A 15,929-nucleotide genomic window follows, 5' to 3' on the forward strand; every position below is an offset into this window, starting at 1 on the left:
ACGAGACTCCTCGCTGATGCTGAAAATCCCTGCTCTCACTATATTAACAATCTAGTAGGCTTCATTAATAAGTCAGTAAATCAATGTCTGCAAACCAAGGCCCCTAGCAGGAAGAGGGAGAGTAATCCATCCAGGGTACTCGTGGGCAGCACAACAGCCTCTACCTGAAATAGTTCCATTTAGAAAGATCTCAAAGAAATCTACTCAGTGTACAAGTTTCTCTTCTTACCAGAAACAATATTCACAAACTAACTCTTGGTCAAATCTAAAACAAATGAATTCTTTCATTCCATTCACAGCGAATACATTCACTTGAAAGGGAGACTGATCCTGCCCCTCCCTGCAGCAGCACCGTCTGCGGGGACCATCAGCCCAGTGTCATCCGAATCCAAATGTGTCAAAGGGTGGAGGGTGCTGGAGTGTGAGACACCGGGGCTCTCTGGGGAGACAGTCTTTGAAGCCTTATACTTTAAGTGCCTGTTGTATCTGACCAACTCGCTGATGCTTATTCCTTATAAGTTCTTTATTATTAGAATACTGTAAGTTCTGTTACCTGTTGGTAGCATCATAATTACAAGACAAAACTTATTAGAAAATCACTACTTGATGCCAGGTCAACTGATGTGTTGGATTTTCTTCTTCCTGCTCTTACATTATTTGAACAATCTGTCCAATGAGCAATATTCTAAAGGCCAATAATCAATTACTTTTCCTCTTGATGGCTCATGCTATAGCTTCTGCTGTACTGAACCCTTGGCAAGACCTCTTTTCAGTATTTAAATTTTGCAGGCAGCTTCTCCAGTTTCTGTGTGTTTGTCAAAATTATTCCTTCTGCACACCTAATCGGCTCTCATTACCTGTTCTACGTTAAAAACTATGGAGGTGCCAATCAATGCTGAGATGCTCTGATGAGTCCACAAGAATCCATTCCCCCAAATCACCACTTATGTAGCCAGTACAAGAGCCATGGCAGCTGGCCACTAGCACACTCTGAATTCCTTTTTATTATGTGATTACTTTTCCCAAATGGCTGAACCACTAGGATCTGTAGGCCACAGAGGTCAGAGTAAGGACTTTTCATGGGCCAGGATCACCTGTGTTGTTAAAGCTGAGCTGATGACATCTCCACAAAGGCTAACTGAACAAAGCACTACATTAAGTACCTGTGTCTGCAGACAAGTAAGCACACTTTCTCCGAGGTGAAGTTTTCTGGAGCTTAACCAGCAAATGGCCAGGAACAGCTGCTTAAACACTTACCAATACCTGCACTATTTCAAAATACTGGCACTCTCCCGGGACATCTCCCAGGGTGTCAAAATTTAACCTTCTGCCAAAGCAAACTCTAAAATGAACATAGTCCTTATGTTCTTTAAAAAGAAAAAAAAAACCAAAAAACCAGATTTATTTACTTTAGTTTAACATTTCCCCTGATGTAAAGAAAAAGATGTCAAAAGAAAACCTAGGGCATACACACAAACATCCATCCCCACAAACCCAGATAACCTAAAAGAAAAAAGGGCAAAGTTCTGTTCAACAGAGAAAATTATCTTCGCTTCTGGAAGATGTTTCCACGTCCCATTCCACGTCCTCTTCCTCTTGCAGCCACTGAAAGGAAGGAAGAGAAAGGATGAGGCCAGGTCAGTGTGGTCACTGAATGCTCATGGCAAGGAGCAGCTCAAGCCCTAGGACATCAGCTGGAAGGGACCTGAAAGGCTACCTGGTCTAACACCACCCTGGCCATCACATTCCCCAGCAGGGTAGGGGCTGGGGACTGGCACCAGACAGCATTCCAGCATTGTTCTCTACAGTAGCTGGAAGGCAGGGTGCGAAGGCGAAGAAGGTGGTCTGAGAACCACAGAAAAGATGAATTCCCAGGGCTGGCCTAGGGCATGTTAATAAAACATTACAGATGCATTTAATTCACTTTTTAAATTCAGAAACAAATATAGTTAAGTGTTAACATCTGTGATATCTGGATGAGTAGTTTTATTATCTATTCTTTGTGCTTTTTGGGGAAAGTAATGTTTCATAACAGCAAGAAAAAAACAATACTCCTCATACAAAGGGCATGATAAGATTGTTGTTCCCTATAACCCAAGGATTCTGGAAAGCCAGCAGTTTTGGCAGACGAAAATATTCGGATGGTTACTCACTGGAGCCTCAGCCCTTTCTGCTTAGAGCTGTCCTGAAGAGGAAGGGAAGGCACATGAGAACCCACCCGGCTGCTGATAGAATCAGAGCAAAGGGTTGGGAGAGGTAGATGGTTCAGGCAGAAGTCAGGAGGCCCGGGGAAACCCACTGCAAGTGCCTTCGGATGCACGGCCACAGGGCCGTCTTCTGCTAAAGATGGTGCAGATGCACAGTGGCAGTGAGCACAGCCCTTCCCCGAGAAAGCAACAGCAACAGTTCTAGTCATGAAGCCAGAATTTCTGACAGTCGTTCCTTATAGGTCGGTTTGGGGAGCTTCTGGATAGGTGAACACAGGGAGCCTGACAAGAAGGTGAACAAGAACTCATCCACAAGCCAGGAGGGTGGCGTACCCCAACTCCACAGGGACAGAAGCTCTTGTACTTGGGGGACCGTTTCAGATTTCACCCTATGTATCCCTTTATCTGGTTGTTTATCAATATCCTTTGAAATATCCATTGTAATAAATTGGTGAACTTACGTGTTTCCCTGAGCTCTGTGAGCCACTCTAGCAAATCAATCAAATCCAGACAAGGGGACATGGGAACCCCAAACTGGTGCTGGCTGATCAGATGTTCTGGAGGCCCACACTTGAGACTGGTGGGAAGGACAGGGCGGTCCTGTGGGACTTACTGTAGACCTGTCCTCCGCAATCTCCACACCCACTCCATCCCTTCTCCCTGTAGCCTGGGAGATGCAGTGAGGCGACGGGGGCCTTCCCAGCCTTCCCTGTCGTGCCTCTTACAATCCCAGTCCCTGGGCTTACACAAAATCCAAGTGGCACTTTATAAAAGGGTCTAGGAGGGCTTTCCTTTTCAGAAGGTCTGCCCATGACGTCTGAGCATTCAACCTGTGGTTTCTAAGGCTATCTCCAGGTAGACAGAGTCTGAACTGAAGGATACCCAGCTGGTACCCCCTACAGAGCTGATTGCTTGCTTGGTGTGGGAAGAAACAATTTTGGACACAGAAGTCTTCTGTGTTGATTGTTGTGCTACAAGAGCAGAGAAAAACACAGTTTTGGGTTTTTTCCTCACACATATAAAATATGTATAGCAGCTAAAGATACTGATGGAGAATCCAGGGCCTTCTCTGATACAAACTTTTAAATATTTTTACCAACACTAAGACATTTTCTAACAACTATACTTGCTTTCTTATCTAATCAACATGGCATAACTTTTCATGGACCCAAATATAAAACCTGACTGGGCTAGTCCACATAAAAGACCAGACTAAGACACTGGGAAAAGGTCAGTCCCACTTTTGGAATGTATAAGTATAAGCAGCTTTGAAAATCCAAGTCCAGGCTGGGTACAGTGGCTCACGCCTGTAATCCTAGCATTCTGGGAAGCCGAGGTGAGAGGATCGCTTGAGGTAAGGAGTCTGAGACTAGCCTGAGCAAGAGTGAGACCCACCTCTACTAAAAACAGAAAAAATATACAGACACAGGCTGCTGTCAAAATAAAATAAAAAAAAAAAACAACAGAAAAAATTAGCCAGGTGTGGTAACGCATGCCTACAGTCCCAGCTACTCGGGAGGCTGAGTCAGGAGGATTGCTTGAGCCCTGGAATTTGAGGTTGCTGTGAGCTAGGCTGCCATGGCACTCTAGCCTGGGCAGCAGAGTAAGACTCTGTCTCAAAAAACAACAACAACAAAACAAGGGAAGTCCAGCCCCTGTATAGTGGGTAAAGATGGCTGAAAACTGCTTTATTTCTCATCTGAAAATGGAGCCCCACTGTCAGCATCTCCCCAAGTACATGCTGGGTGTCCACCCCTACTACCCAGTCTCTCCAGGAAATGCTGCTCGAATGTTTTCAAGAGTCAGCTCACCCACACCACGGTGTCTGCTCAGCAAACTACTCAAGGGCAAGCTGCCCTCAGACGTCATGGGCAGACCTTCTGAAAAGGAAAGCCCTCCTAGACCCTTTTATAAAGTGCCACTTGGATTTTGTGTAAGCCCAGGGACTGGGATTGTAAGAGGCACGACAGGGAAGGCTGGGAAGGCCCCCGTCGCCTCACAGCATCTCCCAGGCTACAGGGAGAAGGGATGGAGTGGGTGTGGAGATTGCGGAGCACAGGTCTACTTTATCCCCAGGCCCTTTTCTAAAAGATACAAGACAAGTTTGTCTTTTAAAACCAGTGCATGTGGCCGGGTACAGTGGCTCACGCCTGTAATCCTAGTACTCTGGGAGGCCGAGGCGGGCGGATTGCTCAAGGTCAGGAGTTCAAAACCAGCCTGAGCAAGAGTGAGACCCTGCCTCTACTATAAATAGAAAGAAATTAATTGGCTAACTAAATATATATATACACACACTCTAGCCTGGGCGACAGAAGTGAGACTCTGTCAATCAATCAATCAATTAAAAAAACCAATGCATGAGCACCTACCTTGGGCCTTCAGAATAGCAGCTTTTCCCCGGCCGGCCCCTGAGCCTTGATTTTTATTTTTCATGCTCTTTAACATGGGTGCATTTTTCAGCATGTCAGGCAAAATCAGAAAGCGGATCTTGCTGCCACGGATGTACACCTGCTCCAGCTGTGCCACTCGGCCATCTCTGTATGTGACTGTGATGTTGGACATCTGGAAGGAAACCACCAGTTCATCAGTAAGTATCAACTGCAGCAGCAGAGGACAGGGCATACAAAGGAGGGGGTGCCTTGACTGGTAGGAAGGGGAAGGTCCAGAAAGGCAGAGACTGACAATGTGAAATAAAGGAGCCAGGCAAAGCTGGTGAAATACCACAGCAATGTCAGCACTCACTGTGTAGGCCTGGGACTGCACCGAGCACTTCGCAGCAATGGTCCTCACACCTCCAAGAGGTACGACCTCTCCCATACTTAGATTAAAAAAAAACAGGGCACATGTCCAAGGTCAAACACCTGGAATGCAGGGACCCCAGGTTTGAACCAGCCATCCTAGCTCCAGAGCCCTTGCTCTGCTGTACTGCCTCCTGACCAAACACAGGAAGAACTCTCAAAGGTGATAAACCCCAACTGAACAGCTCCGAACTGCTTGTCCAAACTATGTCCTTTCCTGCATCCACCTGACATCCAGATGCATCCAGATGCAACCAGATGCAGTGGTGAGACAGAGCCCTCTGGCTTGGGCGGCTGGGCACTGAGAAGCAGAGATGGCACACAGTGCCTGTATGAAGGGCCTGCAGTAGCGGAGGGGTGTGAGGCAAGAGCTGGCAGTTCCCGCCTGGCACCCTCTCTTCTCCTACTAACAGGATACAAGGACTGGAGCAGCAGAATCATGACCAAGGACATGGCTGTCACTTCAGAAACTATGAGGGTTGCTCAAGCTTAAGGATGGGAAATGTCAGCAGAGTTAGAGGTAGCACTTTGAAAAGACAAATATGCCAACAAGGGTAGACTATGGGATGGAGCGTGGAGGTGAGACCAGCCAGGAGACCTGGTTGGCACAGGAAGGCGCACACATCCGTCAGCAGCCTTGGCAAGCGGAAAAAGCTGCTTACTTTACCAGTCCTTTGGATGGAAGAGAGAGGACTATAACTCACTCAGAACACAGTGGAGAGCTGAGCTGACTGCCCTAACTTCTGTCTGGCTTGTTGCCATCTCATACTCAACTCGTTCTTTTCTTCTAGTACTAACTGGTCACCTGGTCTCTGCCTGAAACTCAGTGAGAAAAGGCCAGGTGTGCTCTGCGGCTGCCCCTGCTGTATCTGCACAGTTGGAATGGGTTCCAGAGCTTCAAGCCTCTGTCCCTGTTCTACCTTCAGGGGCAACAGGGCTCCAGTTTCCCATAAACCTTCTACTCCAGGCTCCATACCCCAGTTCCTTAACAAATTTTCACTCAGTTCCAAAGTCCTTGCCATCCTGTTATTCCCTTGGAGAATTCTACCTCTGGTGCCAGAAATGAACACCAGGTATGGTCAGACCATACAAGAGAGAAACCCTGATCCAACCAAGGCTCATCAGTACGAGATACATGGTGACTCTGTAGAAGACAGAGAACAAGACTGAAGACCCATATGTGAGACAGGTCTACCATCTGTCAGGAGTGCACTCACTGAGTGACCCCCATAGTCTCTGAAGTGACTACCTCATCCTTGGTCACGATTCCACCACCCCAGTCCTTGCATTCCGTAAGTTCCCACCTGGCACCTTCTCTTCTCCTACTGCCAGCTCTTGCCTCACACCCCTCTGGTACTGCAAGCCCTAGATACAGGCACTGTGTGCCACCTCTGCTTCTCAGTGCCCAGCCGCCCAAGCCAGAGAGCTCTGTCTCACCACTGCATCTGGTGCCCATGCATGACCTTTGTGGTTTCTCTGAGCCTCATTACTTCACCTACAAAGTTGAGTAAAATAGAACAAAACAAAGATAATGTTTACGGAGGACTTACTAGCACACACTGGCCCGAGTACTTTCCCACAGTAACTCATGTTATACCATAAAATCCAATGAGACAGATGAGCCAGATACTGTGGCACAGCCTGTCAGAGGCAGACTCGTCCCTCAGCCAATCCCCTCCCCGACTCTGCTCTCCTGCCTGAGGTCACACTGCCTATACTTGGCCTGGCTGGGGTTTGAACCCAGGTCTATCTGACTCTAAACATATCCACTCTTTTAATCACTGCATCAGATCACTGGTTACTTCCTGGAATTGTTCTTTTTGTTTTTTTGAGACAGAGTCTCACTTTGTTGCCCAGGCTAGAGTGAGTGCCATGGCGTCAGCCTAGCTCACAGCAACCTCAAACTCCTGGGCTCAAGCAATCCTTCTGCCTCAGCCTCCCAAGTAGCTGGGACTACAGGCATGCGTCACCATGCCCGGCTAATTTTTTGTATATATATATATTAGTTGGCCAATTAATTTGTTTCTATTTATAGTAGAGACGGGGTCTCACTCTTGCTGAGGCTGGTTTCGAACTCCTGACCTCAAGCAATCCGCCCACCTCAGCCTCCCAGAGTGCTAGGATTACAGGCCTGAGCCACCGCGCCCGGCCTGTTCTTTTTTTTTGAGACAGACTCATTCTGTTGCCCAGGCTAGAGTGAGTGCCGTGGCATCAGCCTAGCTCACAGCAACCTCAAACTCCTGGGCTCAAGCAATCCTTCTGTCTCAGCCTCCTGAGTAGCTGGGACTACAGGCATGTGCCACCATACCCAGCTAATTTTTTTTCTATATATTTTTATTTGACCAATTAATTTATTTCTATTTTTTAGTAGAGACAGGGTCTCGCTCTTGCTCAGGCTGGTTTTGAACTCCTGACCTTGAGTGATCTGCCCACCTCAGCCTCCCAGAGTGCTAGGATTATAGGCATGAGCAACCGTGCCTGGCCTCTGGAATTGTTAGAGAGCAAAATAAACAAGACAAAATATGTCTAAATGCCATCTCGATTGCCTAACACATAACAAGGCTCAGTAAATGCTGAGTCTGACAGTCAAAATGTGTTTGGGGTGCACAACTGCCAACACTTAAAAAAATCATGTGGCTGCGTACAGTGGCTCACACTTATAATCCTAGCACTTTGGGAGGCCAAGACAGGAGGATCACTTGAGCTCAGGAGTTTGAGGTTGCTGTGAGCTAGGCTGATGCCACAACACTCTAGCCTGGGCAACAGAGTAAGACTGTGTCTCAAAAAAATTTAAAATGAATCATCTATGTTACTTTATTGGACAAATGATATTCTTTGTAATGTACCCTAATATGTTTAATTATAATTTACTTACCTTTACTCTAGATATGCTAGTTTTCATTATAAAAATAGCACTATAATGAGGCTGAGGTGGGCGGATCACTCAAGGTCAGGAGTTCGAAACCAGCCTGAGCCTGAGCGAGACCCCATCTCTACTAAAAGTAGAAAGAAATTAATTGGCCAACTAAAAATATATAGAAAAAATTAGCCGGGCATGGTGGCACGTGCCTGTAGTCCCAGCTACTCGGGAGGCTGAGGCAGTAGAATCACTTGAGCCCACGAGTTTGAGGTTGCTGTGAGCTAGGCTGATGCCATGGCACTCTAGCCTGGGCAACAGAGTGGGACTCTGCCTCAAAAAAAAAAAAAAAAAATACTATAACCTTCCATCAAAAAAACCCCAAAAAACAACTTACAAGACGTCCTAAGTGTTTGAATAGTGATCATAGCTGGGCCAGAACACTCCTAACGTTCACTAAAAATCTATGAGGAAACCTCTGGGAACCCTTCACACTGGATTTCTAATAAAATCCAAACCCATAAAAGTTTCCCTCCAAAGGCTACATACAGTCTAATCCATGAAATAAAATTACGACCTTATTCCTACTCATTATTCTTCATCTAAAGCACCTTTTATGGTTTTTAAAAAGAAGCATTCTTAAGAAATAATTTTTTCTGATTTTGATGATGAAAATAATTCCTTAGTTCCCTCATTGACACTATATAAAGACAGGTGCTTCAGGCTCATGATTAAGTACACATAGCCAAGAACAGAAAATTCCCCATTTGAGGGCCTCTGGCCCTAAGTCATCCATCCCCAGGCTGGGCAAAGACTGGGGATATCCCATTTCTGCTACAAACAAAAACCAGCTAAAAAGGACCATGTGGGCCAGGTGTGGTGGCACATGCCTATAGTCCCTGCTACTCAAGAGGCTGAAGTGGGAGGATCACTTGGGGCCAGGAGTTCAAGGCTGCAGTGAGCTGTGATCAAGCCACTGCACTCCAGCCTGGAAGACAGAACGAGACTGTGTCTCTTAAAAATAAAAAAACAAAATCAAGGGACCATGTGACTCTCCATAGGAGGCCCTTAGGGTATGCTCATAGCAACAGGAATAGGGCACCATCACCCATAGCTGATGCTCCGTCCTGCAGCACCAGATGATGTTTGCCTTGCAGGGGGGTATGAGGAGTCAGAGAAGAAAGTTCCTGCCCGCCAAGCCTAACATGAGATATACAGAACTGCCTACACTCTCTGACCCAATAAGCACCATCTCAGGGACCTCAGCCTAGATTCACACACATATATTTCACATTTTCAAATGTCAAAAAATAAAAATTGCTACGTTAACAGGCTATCTTAAAAATACCCAAGGGACGGTTGGTCTGAGTACAGTGGTGTTCAAAACTAATTGATCACAGGCCAGGCACAGTGGCTCAAGCTTGTAATCCTAGCACTCTGGGAGGCCGAGGCAGGAAGATCACTCAAGGTCAGGAGTTCGAAACCAGCCTGAGCAAGAGCAAGAGCGAGACCCTGTCTCTACTAAAAATAGAAAGAAATTAATTGGCCAACTAATATATATAGAAAAAATTAGCCGGGCATGGTGGCGCATGCCTGTAGTCCCAGCTACTCGGGAGGCTGAGGCAGCAGGATTGCTTGAGCCCAGGAGTTTGAGGTTGTTGTGAGCTAGGCTGACGCCACGACACTCACTCTAGCCTAGGCAACAAGGGACTCTGTCTCCCCCCCAAAAAAACCAAACAACTAATTGATCACAACCATTTACAGATTCCTTTGTCCTTTCTCTACTCCCACTGCTTCACTTGACACCCCCCCAAAAAAAACAAAAAAACCAAGAGACCATATAAGATGGTGTGTTTTCTGTGGGGATGTACACCATGACCTATTTGTCTATATTTATCCTGTCATATAATTTTTGTAAACCATCTCTAACTCTTTTGAAAGGGAATAGAATAAAAGGTAATCACCAAAACCTCAAAACACATTCAGGGAAGGAAGTCCATGCCAATAGTTGTGGTGGGATTCTCTCAGCTGTTTTCCAAATCTCTGTGGTGTTCCACCCACCCCACTTTTATAAAAGAAAATGTTGGCTAGGCACAGTGGCTCGTGCCTGTAATCCTAGCCCTGTGGGAGACTGAGGCAGGAGGATTGCTTGAGCCCAGGAGTTTGCAGTGAGCTATGATCACACCACTGCATGCTAGCCCAGGCAACAGAATAAGATCTGTCTCAAAACAACCCCCTCCCCAAAAAAAAACTCCACTAAATTCCAGCTGCCCTGTGGCCAAGAACAAGTAAGGAAAGTGCTTAGAGGATGTCCTCATTCCTAAAGTTCACTGACTGAGGCCAGGAAGGAAAAATAGCCCAGGGAGCACTGTTTTACTGCCCCTGGGATGCTCAGGAGTGTGAATGAAGTAAAAACCATGTTCACCCACCAGAGGGTTTAGCTCTGCCACAGATTGTTGGCTTTGTTTTTTTTTTTAAAGAGATGGGGTTTCCCTATGTTGCCCATGCTGGACTTGAACTCTTGGGCTCAAGAGATCTCCCATTTCAGCCTTCCCCGTAGCTGGGACTACAGGCATGTGCCACCTCACCCAGGGCTGCTGGATTTTATTCAATGTGCTCAGGTTTGGTAGATATAATGAAGCCTTAGCAGACCCTTCCTCCATAGCCCTCAGAAGAAACCAGCCCTGCTGACACCTCGATCTCATACTTCTAGTCTTCAGAACTGTGAGCAAATAAATTTGTTGTTAGGCTGCCCAGTGTGTGGAACTTTGTTATGGCAGCCGTAGTAGACCAATACAGGTTAGAAGGCACGTGGTTGGCCCCACCATTGGTCAGGCATTTGGCACAAATTTACTCATATCCTCTGCACTTTGCTTCTGAGGCCAAGGTACTATTTTTATCCCTGATTTAGAGGAGGGAACAGAGGGTGAGGGAGGTTCAAAGCTCAACCCAAGTTACACTAGGTGGCAGGCTGCAACCTGATGCCAGGGTCTGTGCACTTTTTTTTTTTTTTTTTTTTGAGACAGAGTCTTGCTTTGCTGCCCAAGCTAGAGTGAGTGCCGTGGCATCAGCCTAGCTCACAGCAACCTCAAACTCCTGGGCTCAAGCAATCCTGCTGCCGCGCCTTCCAAGTAGCTGGAACTACAGGCATGCGCCACTGTGCCCGGCTAATTTTTTCTATATATATTAGTTAGCCAATTAATTTCTTTCTATTTATAGTAGAGACAGGGTCTCGCTCTTGCTCAGGCTGGTTTCGAACTCCTGACCTTGAGCAATCGGCCCGCCTCGGCCTCCCGGGATGCTAGGATTACAGGTATGAGCCACCGCGCCCGGCCAGGGTCTGTGCACTTTGTATCTTGTCAGCTGCATCCCTAAGAGACCACTAAGGTCATCTGGTCAGATACCTTTACATTACAGATGGGATGTCAGAGGCCCTGGAAGCTCAGCAAATTGTCCACATAAATATGGCTAGTGGAAAAAACACATTCAGATTTATTACCCCAATTCTTACCTTCTATTCACCAAACTAAAATGCCTTAAAATGGATGAAGATGCCTTAAGCCAGAGAACTGGATCTATGAAAGTGACACCACACAAAGGCAAGGAGTACTGCGGGCCAGGCCCTTTAAGGCAAAGCCAGCTGCACCTCTCTGGGTCCTCCTGCTGAAGGAGACCAGGAACTACAGGACATTCAGAGAGCCTACATCGTCCATCTCTATGGCACCGACAGTGAAGAGATAAACCTGAATTACCAGCTGTCTGCCTTGTCACATGCCAGGGAACTGCCTGAGCTGGTCAACCTGGCAGGAAAAAGACAAGTTCTCAAGGCTACAGAGAAATCACAAATAAATGCATGAATCCTGCAAAGCAAAGGATGGTCAGGATACCTGACCTGTAGTGTGACTTGAGTAAGGCAGTTTACCCCTCTGACTTTCAGTTTTCTCACCTGGAAAACAGTGACAGGTACCCTATGTAGACCACTTACAAGGCGTGAGGCAATGAGCTAGCTACTGTACACACATACCTCATCTGATCTTTGTAATAGTCCTGGGGTATGGGTGTTACCCCTGTGCCAGTCTCAGGTGCATGCTGCTCAGACATCCCTTCCAGATAGAACAGGCTGTGAGGAGTGCAGAGAGTTGACAGCCTCCACCTGTGGCATCCATGACAGTATTCACCTTGAAGCCACTCTCTCCCCAGTGTACGAGCCAGTGACTGACCACAGTGGGGGTACTAGAGCTAGGCTACTCTGCCCACGCTGGACTCCTCTAATGAGTAATCTGTTTAGCCGAAACTTCTTCAGCTACACTGCGGTGTGAGGCTCCTCCTGCTCAATCCTCTTTTCACCAGTCAGACCAGCATCCTGGAGTGAAAGCTCTCCTGACTATTTCTGTTCCCTTGCTCCTTTATCTTTAACTGTCATTTCCCCAAATAAATCTCTTACATGTCTAATCCTGTCTTGGCATCTACATCGCAGGGGACCCAAAATAACATCACCCCCATTTCACAATTTAGGAAACTGAGTGACTAACATCCCTAAGGTCACAAAATTAGGATTCAAACACAAAATTAGGATTCTGACCCCAAAACCCAAGCTCTTAACCAATGGCTTAAAGAACAAAGAAAGTGTGCAAATAAACTTTGTAAAGTAATGCTACAAAAATCCTAAGCAAAAGGTAAAGTGGTGCCATAAGAAGAGGATCATGTCAGGATCCTGCTCCATCATTTATCAGCAGAGAGATAGTCAGTAGATGAATCCTTTATATATATATATATATATATATATATTTTTTTTTTTTTTTTTTTTTGAGACACACTCTCACTCTGTTGCCCAGGCTAGAGTGCTGTGGTTTCAGCCTAGTTCACAGCAACCTCAAATTGCTGGGCTCAAGCGATCCTTTTACCTCAGTCTCTCGAGTAGCTGGGACTACAGGCATGCACCACCATGCCCAGCTAATTTTTTTTTCTATATATGTATATATTTTTTAGTTGGCCAATTAATTTCTTTCTATTTATAGTAGAGACGGGATCTCGCTCTTGCTCAGGCTGGTTTCGAACTCCTGACTTTGAGCTATCAGCCCGCCTCGGCCTCCCAGAGTGCTAGGATTACAGGCGTGAGCCACTGCTAGATGAGTCCTTTAATCTCATTCCCCCTATTTCATGGATGACCAGACTATCAGTAAACCTGCTTACCTCACAAGGTAGTTGCAACAATCAAATGAAACTCCTCCTCCAAGAAAAAAGGCAATCAAACACAGTATGTCAGTATAAGATTCTGTTAACTGCAAAGCATGTGTGTGTGGGGGGCCATATGGATAACGGCCCCAAACCCAAAAGATTCTACCAAAGCGAGTAGCATCATTCCTCCCACGTAGGCCCCCAAAACATGGGAGAAAATAAAGGGCAAAGTTAAATATTCCAAACCTCCACATGGCTTTTCTACATCAAGACTATGTGTCTCTTGTTCATGCCCACATACCCAAAGCCTATAACAGTGCCTGCCCTGGCCGCACTTGGTGGCTCTCGCCTGTAATCCTAGTACTCTGGGAGGCCGAGATGGGAGGATCATTTGAGCTCAGAAGTTCGAGACCAGCCTGAGCAAGAGCGAGACCCCGCCTCTACTTAAAAAAAAAAAATGGAAAGAAATTAGATGGACAACTAAAAACATATAAACAAATTAGCCGGGCATGGTGGTGCATGCCTGTAGTCCCAGCTACTGGAGTGGCTTAGGCAGAAGATTGCTTGAACCCAGGAGTTTGAGGTTGCTGAGAGCTAGGCTGATGCCCCTGCACTCTAGCCCAGGCAACAGAGTGAGACTCCGTCTCAAAAACAAACAAACAAATAAACAAACAAACAGTGCCTGCCCTGAATTGGGGAACTCAGGAAATAACTGCTGAACAAGAACAACTTCCAAAAGATCTCCAATCACCATCTTGTTGTCCTCTAAGACACAGGCCCATGCTTCCCCCCCAAGTCTCAAGTGCAAAGCAGGGTACCTGGCAGTTCATATTGTCCTCAGCTTCAATGAGCTTCCCTCGATATACCTCGCCGGTGTTTGTCTCACATGTTACGATGTGGCCCTCGGCCTCATGCAGGACTTTAATCGGTACACCAATAGACATCTTGGCAGGAACAGAGTTCTACAGAGAAAGAGACAACAGCCAGTTCATATTTCAGAGCCTGAGAAGGCATGTGGCACACACCATGCCTGCCTCAAGGCCTGACACTCCATACAACTTACCAAAGACGCAAAGCTGCAATTTCTACAGAACAGAAACTTAGCTCCTGGCTTGGAGGACCCAATCTAGCAAACACATGCAAGATGTGGGATGGGGAGGAACAGTGGGCTTGACAGAGGGGAAGCAAATGGAAATGAAAGATAGTACCTCCCAACTTCTGTATGTCCCCTTATTGTCATCAAAACAACCATCAGCCAGTACTGTATACATGTTGGGGAAGAGGGGTTGGAATGCATATACATTTGTCAACATACAGTTATCAATGATTCCATTTTGAGAACTATGATATAGACCTGAGCTATCCGATACAACAGCCACTGTCCACAGGTAGCTAAACTTACTAAAAATGAAATAAAATAAAAAACCCAGTCTCTCTGTCACACTAGTGACATTGTGTGACACTACGACCATATTCCAGTGCTCAACAGCCACATGTAGCTAGTGGCTAGTGTACTGGATAGTGTAAATGTAGACCAAAGGACCAGGAGACAAATCCAGGAGATGAGGCTGTATTTTAATTCAGCCTTTTGATGCTTCTCTTACTTTACCAACAATGCTAATGAGAAAATATCAAAGTATTCACAAAGTGACAACATGCTATATGCTGGAAATGCTTATCTTGAAGGAAAAACAATCAGGACAAGTACTTGACTTGATCTAACTAAAACAGACAAGCAGTGAATATTTTATCCTAAGATGAGCAAAGACTCAAGGTTGGAACATATGGTGTGTTTAACAGAGAAAGGAGAACATGAGGTTGGAAATAGTCACACAAGCTCTCTTGGTGAGGACCCTTGACTTTCAGCCTTAGGAGTCTGGATTTTATGCTGAAGACTGTGGGAAATCACTGCAGAATTATAGGTAAAGAACGATCCAATGAAAAAGTAGCAGCAATTACAAAATGGATCGAACATAGTTTTGAAGCAGCGAAACTTGGTAAAATTTCTTCAAGAGCGTGGAAAGCACGAAGAAACCAGTGCTTGAAAGGGGGTCGGAAGCAGAGATGCAAAGAACTTTGAAAAGGATGACTCAGATAGGATTTGGGGAAAGGAGGTAATCAACCAGAAAAGATTTAAAGACTATTGCCTGGATGCTTTGAAAAACACCGACCCCGGAAGGGCGAGGTGGCTCAAGCCTGTAATCCTAGCATTCTGGGAGGCCAAGGCGGGAGGATTGCTCAAGGTCAGGAGTTAGACACCAGCCTGAGCAAGAGTGAGCTCCTGTCTCTACTAAAAAAAAATAGAAAGAAATTGGCCAACTAAAATTATATAGAAAAATTAGCTGGGCATGGTGGCACATGCCTGTAGTCCCAGCTACTCAGGAGGCTGAGGCAGCAGGATTGCTTGAGTCCAGGACTTTGAGGTTGGCTGTGAGCTAGGCAGATGCCACGGCACTCTAGCCCAGGCAACAGAGCGAGACTCTGTCTCAAAAAAAGAAAGAAAGAAAGAAAAACACTTACCTGGAAATGTACAGAAAATGAGAAGAATGTAATGTGGGGAGAAGCTAAAGGACTCACTTCCAGGAGTTAGCGGACTGCGCTGATGTTTGGGTGACCAAGGTTTCCCGCTCTCTTCCCTCCCCGAGCCCCACAGAGCTCTATGAAGTGCGCCCTTCTCTAGCCCCTGGGTCCCCACAGGTGCCTTGGCTTTCCCTCGTCTGTCCCCGGCCTCTCCTCACCGGTTCCGGCTTTCTCTTTCCTCTTCAGTGCCACGAGAACGGTGCGAAGGCGTGAGACCAAGCGAATGGCGGGCTCTGAGCTCCCAGAATACAACGCGTTCCCAGAATGCCACGCGCAGGGCCCGCCCCCTTCCTTTCCCCAGTGGTGAGC

At 46.4% G+C, this 15,929-nt stretch overlaps 1 protein-coding gene across 1 annotated transcript; it reads right to left on the reverse strand.

The window, feature by feature from the left end:
• Positions 1–1,360: 1,360 nt before the first annotated feature.
• SNRPD3 (small nuclear ribonucleoprotein D3 polypeptide) lies at positions 1,361–15,924 on the reverse strand. Its single transcript, XM_012749285.3, has 4 exons — positions 15,779–15,924; positions 13,859–14,002; positions 4,577–4,769; positions 1,361–1,605 (listed from the first exon to the last, which is right to left on the reverse strand). The coding sequence occupies exons 2-4, from the start codon at positions 13,982–13,984 to the stop codon at positions 1,544–1,546; spliced, it is 381 nt and encodes a 126-aa protein (XP_012604739.1). The 5' UTR covers positions 13,985–14,002; positions 15,779–15,924; the 3' UTR covers positions 1,361–1,543.
• Between the last annotated feature and the right edge of the window lie 5 nt (positions 15,925–15,929).

This window comes from Microcebus murinus, chromosome 22 (assembly GCF_040939455.1).
Source record: "Microcebus murinus isolate Inina chromosome 22, M.murinus_Inina_mat1.0, whole genome shotgun sequence".
NCBI classification, from domain to species: Eukaryota; Metazoa; Chordata; class Mammalia; order Primates; family Cheirogaleidae; genus Microcebus; species Microcebus murinus.